Here is a 15,380-nt window from a genome sequence, read left to right as displayed (position 1 = left end):
GACTGCTCTTCCAGAGGTCCTGAGTTCAATTCCCAGCAACCACATGGTGGCTCACAACCATCTGTAATGAGGTCTGGTGCCCTCTTCTGGCTTGCAGGCATGCACACAGACAGAATATTGTATACATAATAAATAAACAAATATTTAAAAAAAAAGGAAAGAGTTAAGCTGTCAATTCTTAGCGGCTAGCCCAAGGGATGTGATGGGCAAGTCATGGCCCACCTTCTTTGATATGCCGGGATTGCTTTGCCCTGTCCCTTCTGTGAACATTGGAAACTTACCACAGCTCTGCATAGACAGTGCATCACCGAACCTGTAGGACACATTTATTCACCTTTTCCTTGACTATTTGGACCTGCCACCAGTTTCCCCAGGGGTCAGTGGTGGAAGGGTGTATCTTGTTGCTATTTTCTGATAGTGGGGTTGGAATCCAGAGCCCAGAACACACTGAGTCCACTCTACCACCCTTCATTAAGGGCAAAAACAATATGGGCACAATGACTTACTGAGAGTCGAGGGAGGGGGTTGGTTGTTTGTTTGTTTGTTTCCAAGACTGGATCTATTGTGTCCCTGGACTTGTCTCAAAAGCCTTAAGTAGCTAAAGATGACCTTGAATTTCTGATCATCCTCCTGTCTCTACCTTGCTGGTGTAGCTCACATCTCCAGGATCGGCTGGTCAGTCCCATGCTGGCATGATGCTCAGCTTGCATCTTTAAGACCATAGTGACAGTCGTGCGTCTCTTTGTGTCTCACTCCGGAGGTTCTCTGATGTCCTGATTTGCTCTTTCAGACAACAGAGAGCTTGAGATAAGACAGATGAGGTGACTCTCCCCTCCGTACCCCGTACAAGTTCAGTCAACAAAAATTCCAAACCAAGCGTGCTGAAGGAAGTTTTTAAAAATACCCTGGAGAGAAATGAAGAGGAATAGAACAACATTAGAGCAATCGGAGTCCAAACGTGGACTTTGAGCCAACAATACTATAGTCAGACCAGGGCTAGAAGGGCCATCCATTCCTAACCACAGGGACAAATGCTGTCTGCCTTACTCCAGTCAGGAGCAGCGTAACAAATGGGAGGGGTCTCCCATGAACAACCAGTGTGCTGGCAAAACGACCGGGAAATAGTTTCAGCAAAGTATGTAAGGTGCACATCCGAAACCACGTGGCAGAGCAGGTGACTGGCTTAGATGTATTGAGGAGGGACAAGATTGTCGGGAGGAGGCCAGCTCTGTTCCCAGCATGCCGTCCTAGACCTCCAGGTTGGCATTGTCCATAGGACACAGTGACTTCACAGGGCAAGTTTTGGAAAAGATATCCCACCCACAGGTGCATGCCCAGCTGACCGGTCTGCATCCCAGAGATGGGGGAGGGCAAGATGGAAGCAACAGATCGGATGGTGTGTGATGGGGCGCTTCAGGCAGGAATCCAATTACAGAGGTAATTAGCACCTCTCACTCATGAGCACCAAGGTTCCACGCAGACCTCACTGGAGGAGAACTCGGATTATAAAACACTGGAAGCTTCCCTTCTGTGAGGGAGATGCCCTAGGCCTGGGGGTACCCAGTAGCCTGGCGGAGCTCAGACTGCCCAGAGCTCTGGAAGCTTCCCTTCCGAGATGGAGATGCCCTAGGCCTGGGGGTACCCAGTGGCCTGGCGGAGCTCATGAGGACTTAGTGAGCTTTCTCTGTTCCAAAGAGGCTGTCACCTTTGGAAAGACAGCATTGCAATGGACGGAGCTTTAGAAAGTGTCTACATTCCCTAAGGAGTGGGATAATTGACTTTCTTTTGGCTCAGTCCCATGTTAAAAATTGTTTATTCTGCAGCTGGAAATTCCATTTGTCCCAGGTCTTAAGGTGAAATTAAAATTCTGTCTAGGGATTCAGTGTGCAGACATGGGACCTCGGCCTTCATTATGCAGGATTCTGTTGTTTGCTTGGTCTTCTGTGGCCTGGGCTCTGCTGTTTTGAGAGATGCCGTGAGGCTGTTGGGAGGGAAGCTGAGGCGGGATGGAGCAGCGTGCTGAGATTCATGCCTGTTGAGCGCATTCACAGAGCCATTGTCTGCAGTCCTTCTGTAGAATCAGCCGTCAGGTTCACGCTGGACCCTAACTACATGGCTGGTGAATGTCTAAGGCGGATACGGAAGCAGGTGATGCTTTTGATTTTTTTTTTTTTCTGAAGATGAGCCATTTCACTGATTCAAATACAATCCCATCCTAGTGTTCTTGCAGTCAGTTCCAATCCCTGGGAGGCAGGTTCAGCCAAGACGTCTGCATATAATGACATTCCTTGACATTTCTGACAAATGCTCATTGTTGGTCAGGTCACACCGAGCGTGTCAATGCCTTTAAATCGAAGTCAAGTGGGAAGCATCAGGGACAGCTGGGCGGGCTTGGCAGATGGCTCAACCAGTAAAGCACCTGCCCTGAAAGCATTAGGATCGAGTTTAGATCTCCAGAACCTGTACAAAATACCAGCGGTGTGAGCGTGGGATCCCAGCAGAAGGATGGGAAGCAGGGACAGGCAGACTCTTGAAAGCCGATGGGCCAGGTAGCCTGGCTCGTGGGATGAAGTTGCAGGCCAATGAAAGACCCCCAACTCAAACAAAAGGTGAAAGGCACCTGAGGACCAATGGCCTAGATTATCTCCTGTGCCTGCACACACACACCCACACATGCACACATGCACACATGCTTACACATATACCCACATGCATGCACTCACAGCTGCTTCTTCTTACCACAGTAAGAAATCCTTCAGAAGTGCCAGTGGGACCCTGTGTATAATGTGGTGTTCATGCTGTTGTGTCTTGACAAAAAGCCTTTCTTAATGTTGGTGGGGTGGACTTAACAATGTGAAATGACCATGTTTATCACAGATAAACATCATCATCTTCCTGACAACCTCTGCTATTTAAAGGCTTATGAGGCTGGTACTCTGTGTCTGAAATGCAAAGACAGCTCAGACACAGGCTCTCCAAGTAGAGCACACGCTGACATTCAGGGGTCTTGAGGCATGTGAATGAAAGACAGGCATTGTCTCAGGGGTACTGGTAGGTTAAGCAGCAATGCCAAAGGTTCTTAACCTGTGGGTGTGACTCCTTTGGGGGTTGCATATTTTTTCCCCACTGTTGACTCTCAGAAATAAGGCTGGCCATCACCAGTGCTGTTTAGGAGCCCTGAACCAAGAAGCATTGTCAGGGTAGACCCTGTTCTGGCAACCCCTTCTTGCCAGGGCTTCAGAAAATCTGGTCCTTCCCTAAGTTTGTAAGAGTTGTTCTCATGGCTCAACCAACGAAAAACCTGTAAGTATGTCCATACTTGTAGAAGCTTGTGGCAGAGATGCCGACTACCCACAGGCATTTTCTAGAACCAACTGGAATCACAGATGCTTTGTGTGAACACCGAAATGGATTGGTGGGATTCTCAGTGGGTGGCTAATGCCAAGCTTGGTGACCTGAGTTTGATCCCCAATACACACATTGTGGAGGGTGAGCACAGACTCCTGCAATTTGTTCCTTCTCTGGCCTCCACAGGAGAGCCATGACGTGTACATATACACAGAGAGAGAGAAAGAAGGTGGAGGGAGGGAGAGAGAGAGGGAGAAGGAGAGAGAGAAAGAGAGAGAGAGAGGGAGTGAGGGAGGGAGGGAGGGAGAGAGAGAGGGAGAAGGAGAGAGAGAAAGAGAGAGAGAGAGGGAGTGAGGGAGGGAGGGAGGGAGAGAGAGAGAGAGGGAGGGAGGAGGGAGGAAGGGAGAAGGAGAGAGATGATAATAAAAACATGTATCTTTTTAATTCTGAGAGGGAAGAGTATTTCAGTGGCCATGTCCCTTTTCCCCTGTAAGCATGCTGCGTGTCCCACCTCACACCTGTTCAGTCCACCAGCTTCGTAATGGGCAGAGATCTAACCATTAATCTTTTACTTTCTGTGGCCCCTTCTAGTACAAGGCGTGTGGATAATTCCAACACAAGATTGGCTGTGCAAATGGAAAGAGACCCAGGTAAGTGCTTTTTCTTTTTTTAAAAAAACTAATTTATTTATATTTTATACGCATTAGCGTTTTGTCTGCATGCACGTCTGTGTGAGGGTATCAGATCCTCTGGAACTGGAGTTACCGACAGTTGTGAGCTGCCCTGTTGGTGCTGGGGATTGAACCCTGGTCCTCTGGAAGAGCAGCTCTCACCCTCCCTCCAGCTGAGTGTCAAATCTTAACCAGTGGGCAGCCCCCAGAATCACACCTTGGTCAGGGTATAGAGCCCACACTCTCAGTCCCTGCAGGGTGGGGGGGGGGGCACACAAATGAGCAGCCGCTGTGAGAATGGTGGGCCCAGGCCCAGATGTTTACTGGAAAGCAAAGAGAAGTTGGTTTGGTTTTTGTGGTTGTTTTACATGTGATTGTGCACACTGAGACAGCCCCAAAGTCCTTTCTGTATGCACGGAAGCTGTGGAACATTTGAGACAGGAGATGTTAAGTAGTACAGACCTAGAGCTCAGAAGTGTGTGTATGTGTGCATATGTGCACACACGCCCATGTAGATATGTCATGTGTTTGTGGAGCCAAGAGGTCAGCCTTGAGTGTCATTTCTCAGCAGCATCTACCCTGTGTTTTGAAAAGAAGTCCATCAGTGGCCTGGAGCTAGCTCCATGGACTAGGGTGTCCGGGCCGAGAGCTCTGGGGATCACTTCTCTCTCTTCTTCCCTGGTGTTGGAATTACAAGTGCCTGTCACTATGGTTGTCTTTTTAAAAACATGTATCCTAGAGAATGAACTCGGGTCCTCATTCTTGCACTGCAGGCACAGCCAGTCCCCCCAAGGTCAGAGTGTTGAGCTGAGTTTAACACAGGATTGTATAAGTAATTTGCACTTAGACAGTAATGCATCTGTATGAAGTTACCGTAGGGTCTAGAGGGACGGCCTAGGAGGTCTCAGGATAATCCGCCAAAATAGATGGGAAGCAGGTACTTTTGTGTACGTGAAAACTCCGACCTTACCAAAGGGCAGCTCTCTGTTTCAGGATCTGAGCATAAGATGGCGTGTTGCTTCTGGGTAAACCCCTCACCACTCTCCTTTCTGCCTGCCTTCAGGGAGCGATGACAACAATCTCAATTCCATCTTCTATGAGCACCTGACACGGACCCTGCAGGAGTCGCTCTGTGGAGACCTGGTGCTTGGCCGTTGGGGCAACTACAGCTCTGGTGATTGCTTCATTTTGGCTTCGGATGACCTCAATGCCTTCGTCCACCTGATCGAGATTGGGAACGGTCTTGTCACCTTTCAACTTCGAGGACTAGAGTTCCGAGGTAGGGGTCTCTGTGCTTGTGGAGTGTTAGGCAGAGAACAGTGCAATTGCGGCAGCGCTGGAACTCGGGGTGTTAGGTGGAGGACAGTGCAGTTGCGGCAGCGCTGGAACTCAGGGTGTTGGGTGGAAGACAGTGCAGTTGCAGCAGTGCTGGAACTCGGGGTGTCAGGTGGAGGACAGTGCAGTTGTGGCTGGAACTCAGGGTGTTAGGGAGGACTGTGCAGTTGTGGCCTCACTGGAACTGGGGGTGTTAGGCGGAGGACCGTGCAGAGCACTGCTTGGAAGCCACCATCAGGGGTGGGGAGATGACTCACTCACTGAAAGCATGTACAACTCTTGCAAAAGCCTGCATTTGAATCCAGCATCCAGGAGGTTGCAGCATCCAAGACTCCCGTTCCAGGGGATCTGATGCAGTTTGGCCCCTGTGGGCACTTGGACTCTCATGCGCACACACAGACACATGCACACAAATAGAAACGAACAGAACAAACCTTCTAGAGATGACGTCACCAAGGACTTGGGGACGGTTCTGTTGCATGGGATCAAGGCTGCCCCTCCTGTTGAGCAGACATTCTGACAAGCACACGTCAGTCAGCTGGGGAAACAGTAGCGCCCTCTGGTCTGTTCTCTGCTGTTTATCCACCCAGATGAAGCATTCCTGCCCTGACGGTCAGGAGCCATCCCTGTTGATGTCTTTTCCCCACCATACTGGACTGCATCCCGTAAACCATGAGCCCCAGGGAACACCTCCTTTCTTAAATTGCTTCAGCTGAGTTATTTTACCACAGCAGAGAGAAAGTAATTAATATAGAGTCAAGTCTAGCTATAGCTCAAAGTCAGGCGGTAGAAAAACTAACTCCTTGTCCTGTGTCACGGTGAGTGAGAGGCATGGTTTGCTGGGGCTCAACATTGCCACAGCATACTAGATTCCTGAAACCTCACAGGGTAAAATACAGAAGGGGGTTGCCAGCATGGCCAAAGTTGGGGCTATGTAAGCAGGCTTCTGGGAGGGACTGTCGGTTGGGGGTTTATGGCTTTGTCTTCTTCCAGTCAACCACAGTGGGCATGTCACCTGACTGTAAGATTAGCACAGAAGCCATGTCTTGAGGGTAAAAATGGCAGCCAGCTTGCCCGCATCCCACAGCTCTCCTACAGTACATTTTCTCTGACCTAGTTTGATTTTAAACATAGAGACTTAAAAGCCCCATAGCCTGACAGAATCCAAGCTCTAAGGAAGAGCTACGTTGACCTCAAAGGACTGTGGTAGGGTTTATTCTCGTTGCAGCATCGATTACAATATTCCCTCGGAAGTCGGTTTTCTTCTTGGGTGGTGTTCTAGGTTTCCTTTTCTTCATTCTACTTTTCTTCTGAATTCCCTGTCTTCTGAAAGAGCGGGTTTTATTTTGGTCAAATTTAATCTAGCTGGGCACGGCCTGGGGGCAGTGAAAACCCAGACACAGTCTCTCTTTGGAACTCTACTGAGGAAGCCAGGAGAGGGAGTGGGGGCTGCTTGCACATTCGCAGCTTGCTCTGGCTCCCTCTCTCCCTCCCTCCCTTCCTTCCTCCCTCCCTCCCTCCCTCTCTCATGACTAGTGATCAAACTCAGAACCACACACATGCCAGGCAAGTCCTCTACCACCGGGCTATACTTTCTCAGGAAGAAAGCAAGAAATCTACCCCAGAGGTTGTGGGGAAGAATCCTCTGCCCCCCCCCCAGCCCCAACCCCCTGAAGGAGAAGCACCAAGTTAACAGGAGGTCTGAGCATCAAGCCATTTTAACATAAGAGGAGAAGGGCTTATGGGAAATACACCCAGGGATGAAGACTTCCTGAGCAATGTGGGAGGACCTGGGGTGGCTGGGCAAGTTCAAGTCTCCAATCACACAACAGGGGCTGGAGCAATGGCTAAGAGCAGTTGATACAATTCCCAAAACCTGGATTTTACGGCTCAGCATCAGGTCAAGGAGGTCTGGTGCCCTTTTCTGCCTTCTTTGAGCACTTATATATACCCATGGCATACACACCACACATGTGAACACACACGTGTGTGCGCACGCACACACGCACACACATGCACACACACGCACACACACACACTTACATAAACCTTAAACTCACATGCCAGCTGCAAAGGACCCAGGGCTGCCCCCACATCGCTGATCCCCGAGCTTGAACCCTCAGATACCTCTGTCCCCTGAGAGCAGAGAAACAGCTTCTACCACGACCTCTCCTCCTACATGTGCCCATCACTGGCCTCTCTGTGCTGTCCGTTCAGTCCGAGTCTAGGTTAAGTAGATCAGAGCACCAAAGTCAAGGACACATGCGTGTCTCTGGGTCAGAGGGTATCTGGCTTTTCATTTCTCCTAGTGGGACATGGTTGCTGAGGCTTAAGTGGTGAGCATAGCTGTTGAAGAAAGGCCAGTGCTCTAACGATACAGCGGAGGCTGAGACCGTGACACAGTGTGCTTTTCCTTTCAGATGTAGAGGTAGCAGGACACAGAGTCACTCCTTTCAACATCGCCAGGTGCCCCAGCCATTGCTTCTTTATGTACTGCTTTCAAGGTCGCCTCGAGTGTCAGTGTGGAGCGTGGCAGTGAGGGGAAGCATGCAGGGGAGGCGGTTGCAGGCCAGGTTGAGCCCAGAATGGGCCATTTTCTTCTGTGTCTCACAGTCCCTACAGAAGTGGTGTGACCACCTGGAAAACAAGTAGAGCTCTTGTTGGAGTTTCCCATCCTTCTGTGATCACTTAGTCAGGTGACCTGGACAGATGGGTTAGCCATTTCTGTGAGGAGAGGATAAACATGCATACAGAGTCACCTTAAAGGACCCCGGAGCAGTGTCTCCTTTAAGGTGATTAATAATTCAAGGGTTGACAGATTAATATCAGCTGAATGTCCAAGTCAGAGTCATGAACAAAGTGTGTGCCAGTGGGCACCAGACGGCCTGAAGGGAAGGGTAGGGGCTGCAGATCCAGTGATACTGTCTGGAGGTGAGAGACAGGAACAAAGAGCCAAGGCAGGGGACTGGTCTTTTTTTATAAGATACCTGTGAACTCGGGCTCAGGAGAGAGAACCTTGAAGGTGATAGCTACCCTCAGAAGAGGCATCGTCCTTCCTCCCAACCCCCTAACCAACTCCAAAAGAAAAGCAAGGGAGAAGAAGGGCCCTGGGCTCACTGCTAGATCAGGGTGCAGCTGGGCAACCATGTGGCTCTCCATCTGGACAGTCTGACTGTGGGGAACTTGCTGGCAATCTCTGCCACAGTATTTAGTTGGTTCCCAGGCGCTCAGTAGTTGTCTCCCACATAGCCTTCTGACAGCTCCACACTGCCTTCCTCACTGGAAAAACCAATCTCCTTTCATATCAGGATCTTCAGTGGACATCCCGGTGACGTGGCTTTACAGGGCCTCAGCTCCTGCCACAGGGCCTTGATGTGCTAGCCCACCGCTGTCACAGGAGTTGCCACCAGATGGATGAGCTGAGTAGGGAATGGAGAGGAGAGAGGAGGGAAAGAAAGAAGGGGAGAGAGGGAAGTTCAATAAGGAAAGCCTGAAAAAAAGAATGTCTAAATGTTTTAAAAGTCTATGTGATGTTAAATTTTTTAATCCCATTTTCTCAGAATTCTTTCAAATTTTCATGTGGCCGCACCCTGCAGGCCACTCCTCAGCATCTTGATGGACCTTGCAGAAGGGACACAGAAAGCACAGGCAATTATTAGAGTGAAGCCACCCACTCCCCTTGGAGCCGGGGAATATGAAAAAGCAAGATTTATGCTCCTGTCTGAGGGAGATGTTATCAGTTTTCTCATGGTTTGGCTGACCTCCATAATCACTGGCCCACGGGGACGTGTGGAAACATCCGCGTAGCCTAATCTTATCCAAAGCAAACCCAACCCAGATCTTTATCTTAACTGGCAGATCCACACAGCTCTCCCACTAATCTCAAACTCCACAGTTTTCTTCCTCTTGGCGACAGTCACTGCTTCGTCATGCCTCTGGGTTTTATGTCTGTGCAGCTTGCGTGGTCTGTTGACTCCCTGAGTTCCAGACTTTATCCATAAAGTAGAATGCTGTCCCTCGCATATGCTAGCACACACAGTTCCCTTCACTTCTAACTGGCATGTCGGTGTATGTGGCGGGTCTAGGTGAGCAGGCTGTGTCCCGTGGGCACTAGCAGAGTCTCTGCCCCCTTAGCATCTGCCTCAGGAAGGCTGTGTGAGGAGGAGGCGTTCTGAATGACCCATGAACTAGAAAGAGCTCGTCCTCTGAGTCCGGTTGGTTGTATTGTTGTTCCGACCTGTAAAGAGAGGAAGTTGGGACGCCTTACTCCCGGAGATGATTACAGAATTACATATTTCAACATTTGCTGTGTACTGGGCTGCCTGGTGTGCCTGGAAGCTTTGATTAATTCCACTTTTTAGGGGTGTGTGTGTGTGTGTGTGTGTGTGTGTGTGTGTGTGTGTGTATGTACATCTGTGTGTATGATGTTTCTGTGTATTTTCGCACACATTTGTGGAGGCCAGAGGTTGATGCCGGTCCATTCTTTTTTATTATTGTTGAGACAAAGCCTCTCACTGAAGCAGGAGCTCAGTGACTTGGCTAGTCTTGCTGGCCAGCAAGCTCCAGGGATTGCTCTGTTCCTGTTTTTGAACATTGGGATTAGAGGCTTGAGCTCCAGTTCCAGGGAGGCAGAGCTGATCTAGCCAACTTACTGAGCTGCCATCCATGGAGAGACCGTCTCAAAACAAGGCAGAGGGCTCCTGAGAAATAACCTACCTACCTCCCTACCTACACACACACACGCACACGTGCACACACACACACACACACACACACACACACACCTTTCATATAGGTACGCACCCAAAAAGTTATTCATGGCTGTTTAGTAGGCCTGCTTTAAAACAAAGAATACACACTAGACTCCTGCACCTCCTAGCACCTTCAGAGATACCTCACAGGATTACAAAGAGGGCTTGGTGACTAAGAGCACTGGCTGCCCTTCCAGAGGAATCGGGTGTGATTTTCAACACACACACACACACACACACACACACACACACACACACACACACGGCAGCTCGCACCTGTCTATAATTCCAGATCCAGATCACCTGACACCCTCTTCTGACCTCTGCGTGACCTAATGCCTCTTGTGTCCTTGGCCAGGGACTTACTGCCAGCAGAGGGAGGTGGAGGCCATCATGGAAGGTGACGAGGATGACAGAGGTTGCTGCTGCTGCAAGCCTGGCCACCTGCCACACCTGCTGTCCTGCAATGCCGCCTTCCACCTGCGCTGGCTCACCTGGGAGATCACGCGCACACAGTACATCCTGGAGGGCTATCGCATCATGGACAACAATGCAGCCACCATGCTACAGGTGTTTGACCTCCGCAGGGTGCTCGTCCGCTACTATGTCAAGGTGTGTTGTGTTTCCCAACACTAGGGGTGGCGCCTAGGAAGTGGGGAGAGGGGGCGAAAGGCAGGGTTCCTGGAAATCTCTACACAAAGTGGCAGGACAAGGTTTTTCCCAGCTTCCCAATGAGAGATGCAGTCAGGCTTGAGGACCTCTTCTTTCTTGAAAGACACAACAGGGCTTTGTGTTAGCCTAAGTCTGGGACAGACCTTGACTGTCTGTTTCCACCACAGCAGGGGCGCTTGTTGTGATGGCCAATTTAAATACTCAGGGCACATCAGCAGGTCCGTGTTAGAGTTACAGATGACATTACTAGCTCTGTGCAGATGGTTCAGTTTAAAACCAGAGTGTGGTTTGGACATGTAGCTCAGGTGGCAGAGTGCTTGCCTAGCATGCAGAGTCCTCAGTTCAATCCCCAGCACTGCATACAACCTCATGTTGTGGTTGGTGTACATCGGTAAGTCCCAATCTCAGGAGGAGGAGGAAGGAGGGGCAGAAGCTCAATGTTACATAGAGAGTTCCAAACCATCCTACAAAAGATCCTGTTTCAACATTCAATCCAAAGAATAGGAAGAAAAATAGGAGCGAAACGGGTGGGGGGGGGGCAGGCAGGGAAAGAGAAGAGGAAGGGAGGAAAGGGAAAGGGGGGAGGAAAAAGACAAGAAAAGAAGTGTGCAGCTGGATGCCCTGTGAAGAAAAATGTGGTTCTGGCTCAGGGTACCGAGTGGGGCCTGGGCTGAGCGGTGTTTAAGGAAAAGGGACCAGAAGGACAGGAGGGGACAGAGGAAACCCTTGTGAGGGACCCTATGCTGGGGGAAGGCTATGGACGGTGACAAGCCTAATGTCCTCCACAATTTAGTGCTGTCCTGTGGAGTGTCTCTGCAAAGGGCCAGGACTATGGATCTGTGTGAGGCCAGAGGGAAATTTGTTCAACACGGCTCAGTAGCCGGTGTTAGTTCCAACTTCTAGAGTCTGGCCCCAGGCAATCTATTTTAGGCATATTTAAGCAGAGCACAATTTTAGAAAAAAATGTCCCGGTGATAATTAACTCAATCCTCTGTGTACAGCAAAGCTTGCTACATGGTAACAGTGGAACTTTTTTCAAAGTCCATATGACCTTTTCCATAAAGATGGGTTCTATTGACTGGGAAAGAATGCTCAAGATGAGGGTCTAGGGAGGAAGACTCTGGGGGGATTCAGGTGCCCTCTGACCCTGCAGATAACACAGAAGTCCCCAGGCTATTAGCCACGTCATTCCAAGTCATGTGGGCAGATTGACTGTGTATATCTGTTCTTTTGAAGAGACCACCCAGCGTGTTTAACATTCCTGGTTTCCCTAGTGATTATCTATGAGCAAAAGGACCTCATGTCCTCTACACTGAGCTGATAGCCAAAAGGTACCCATCAGAGACCTCAGACCCCTGCAGCCAAAGCCGTCTTTGATGGAGACAACAATGTCTCCCCTTGGCCTCCAAGCCATCTTCCTAGACCCTCCTTACTGAGGCCTGATAAATCAAAACAGTGAGGTCTCCTGGCTGCCCACTGGCTATGAGATCTCACAGTCTCGCTTGCTTTCTGCAGAGCATAATATACTACATGGTCACTTCCCCCAAACTCCTCTCGTGGGTCAAGAACGAGCCCCTGCTGAAGTCCCTCCAGCCCTTCGCCAAGTGGCACCACATTGAGCGTGACCTTGCGATGTTTAACATCAACATCGACGATGACTACGTCCCGTGTCTCCAGGGCATCACACGGGCGAGTTACTGCACCGTGTTCCTGGAGTGGATTCAGTACTGCGCAGGGAAAAGACAGGAGGTAGGAGGGGACCTGGGGCTAAGCCACTGAGGACGAGCCTACACCGCAAGGGTCCTTAACCTCCTTTCTCTTACTGTATTCCAAAATAGATAATAAGAAAATAGAGGTGAAAACATTTATTTTTTTGAACAAATGTTCAGTACTTAAGCAAGTAAATGTTTAGTACTTAATTGTGGCAGCAACAGACTCCCCTCTCCGGGGTCACTTCAGAAGTGCCCAGTTAGCTTGCTGCAGCCACACACGTGAGAGCCCAGGTGACAGCTGGCTTCACATCCTTGTTCTTTCAGCTCTCCAAGGCCCTGGACCCTGTGGACAGCGATGAAGACTCACCTCTGGTGACACTTTCCTTTGCCCTGTGCATTTTTGGAAGGCGAGCTCTGGGAACAGCTGCACACAATATGGCTATGAGGTACCAGAGAGACAACTGGGATATTTTAGGCTTGTGCAGGTGGCTGGGGTTTGTGTTTGATGGGTTCTGTCAGTCATTTTCTTTATTTCAACCTGGCCTGTTTGCCGTTGAGATGCATCTTTCCTTTGGGGAATCAGGGTGGGTCTGCAGAATGTTTCTGGTCATTGCAAACTTTAGACTGTTGCATTTGGAAATATCACTATGGGTGGTTGGAACCCAGGGGTCTCGGGTCTCAGACCTTCTAGGTTGTAAGGGTTGGGCTAAGATAAAAGGTTTACCTAGTGTGCCTGAAGCCCTGGGTTCAGCCCCCAACACTGCATAAGCCATGCATGGTGACATATACCTGTAATTCCTGCAGTGTGGAGGTAGAGGCAGAGGATCAGAAGTTCAAGGTCATCCTCAGCTACATAGTGAGTTCAAGGGCAGCCTGAGATGTGTGACACCCTATATTCAAATAAAATGGTTGCAGGCCTCCTTATGGATGCTTGCCTGGTACCTAGCAAAGTTGATATTTGGGAAAGGTTCCTCCCTATCATTTTTCCCAGACCTCCTTTCACCCTCTGTCCCCTGAGCAGGATCTGTCACAGACAAGCTGTGCCTGGGCCCTGCTGTCCCTCTTTTCCAGCCAAGATGCTCTAACTGGGGACATCCACCACCACCCCCAGTCATGGGGCATCAGTGGCTATTGTGTGGCTTCACCTTTGGTACTCAGCACTAGAGAAACTGGGGGCCAGGATGCAAGCTCCTGACTTACAGGGATCAAAGTGGGCTGTCAGCTAAAATGAGAATCTTGGTGCATAAGGGAACATTTGAGTTTAAAAGACAGGGGAAATATGGGGCCAGGGGTAGATAGATTTCATGGTCAAGTATTTGCCTGGCACGTATCCAACTCTGGTTGGATTCCCAGCACTAGAGGAAAATGAAGAGGCAGGAAGGTGAGAAAGCACAAGCCCCAGAGTTGCTCAGCTACTCCAGTGTCTACCATTTCCTCCCACCTGTTTAGCTTCTGTGTTGCCCTGTCCTGTGCTGGGCTGTGGTGCCAGAAGCTGCCTGGGCATTAGCTGTGTGATGGCTCAAGTGTAGTCTGAGCTTAGGAATGTTGTAGCTTTTGGAGTGGCACCATGTTTTCTCCTGACCACGTGGATCCTTTCCCCTGGCATGGTTCCCACCATGCACCTTCAGTGTCTGGGCCACTAGGGCACACCTGCACCCCCCAGCTTCAGCCAGCAGGCCCATAGGACAACATGAATACTGACAGAGGCATTGATTGGAAATTGTCCCCAACCTGTCAGTAGCTCTGTAACTCATAATGAAGAAATAAGGTCTGGGAAGATGGTTTAGGACAAAGTGCTCACACAGCACGGGACTTGAGTTCAGATTCCCTTACCCACTTCAAAACCTGAGTATGGTGTCATGCATACCTGACATCCCAGTGCTGGGAGGCAGAGACAGGGGGATGTGGGGAGTAGAGTTTCTGGATCCCTTCACTCGCAGGAAGGTTCCTGCCCTGAAGGAACAGCAGGGCATTTTGGGTGTTCTTCACCACCTAGGAACAAGCAGCTGGGCTCCCCCAAGGGAATATTTTGATTTTAGAACACACCGGGCTCTAGCATGTCCCTGATGGCAATAGTTGAAAGCCACCATAGAAAGGCACAGATGAAACAAGGTCGGGCTGGTCAGGGACTGTGCTCAAGAACCATGTTGGGGTTTTGTTTGATTGGTTGATCGGTTTTGGTTGTGTTTGTCTGATGATTGTGATCTAAATGCCCATGAGGTGGTGCTGGTCACCTGGCCCACTGTGTTTTGTGAACTGGTGTGCCAGGAAGTGACCATGACAGCAAAGCCAATGTCTTGTCTGTGGCTGCTCCAGAGGGGAATGAGGCTCACGGGAAGAGAGTTCACTAGGGTCCTGGAGCTGGCATCTTGAGCACTGTGTATCCCCGTGACTGATGAGTTAGGCCAGAGGACACAGCGGTGAGTCATCTCATTGTCAGCCCCTCAGTAGCTGCACTGCTCTTGCAAAGCCCGGATGTCACAGTGTGAAGGGTGGCAATGGAACAAATCAGTCTGATGGGTCAGTCCTGCAGAAACTGTCCCTGAGACACAGTTGTTTCCCCAAAGCCTAAGGTCCAAGCCCAGCTAATGGCCCTTGTCCAGTACTGGAGGACCCCCAACTCCAGTGCTGGTCTCATTTCCTAGTGGGCCTGGGGGTTTTCAACATTGAGGCTCTAGCAGTTCCTTGGGTGGCTGTTCTATGAGTTGATTTTGTGCCCCAGACTCTACCCTACATCTGTCCCTACATCAGATGGGGCATCAAAATTGTCCCTAGACATGGACAGATGTCTCCTGTGGGCCCAATCCCAGGGATTGAGAGCCACCATGGAGAGAGCACAGGGGACAGCCAAGCCAGGTGTCAGCCAGGAAAGGCCTTAGTTTTTTGTTTTT

The 15,380-nt window shown here is 50.1% G+C and overlaps 1 protein-coding gene across 2 annotated transcripts in view; it reads left to right on the top strand.

Moving 5' to 3' along the window:
• Positions 1–15,380, top strand: part of Pcnx2 (pecanex 2) — a 122,441-nt gene that overhangs the window by 92,502 nt on the left and 14,559 nt on the right. For both annotated transcript variants that reach the window (XM_026789982.1, XM_013345975.2), the window contains 5 exons: positions 3,940–3,998; positions 5,083–5,298; positions 10,464–10,717; positions 12,293–12,526; positions 12,814–12,935. In XM_026789982.1, the coding sequence (XP_026645783.1) occupies positions 3,940–3,998; positions 5,083–5,298; positions 10,464–10,717; positions 12,293–12,526; positions 12,814–12,935 (885 nt within the window). The remainder of the gene's footprint in view (positions 1–3,939; positions 3,999–5,082; positions 5,299–10,463; positions 10,718–12,292; positions 12,527–12,813; positions 12,936–15,380) is intronic.

The sequence above is a fragment of the Microtus ochrogaster genome, chromosome 4, assembly GCF_000317375.1.
Source record: "Microtus ochrogaster isolate Prairie Vole_2 chromosome 4, MicOch1.0, whole genome shotgun sequence".
NCBI lineage: Eukaryota > Metazoa > Chordata > Mammalia > Rodentia > Cricetidae > Microtus > Microtus ochrogaster.
This window is presented reverse-complemented; position numbering and strand designations above follow the sequence as displayed.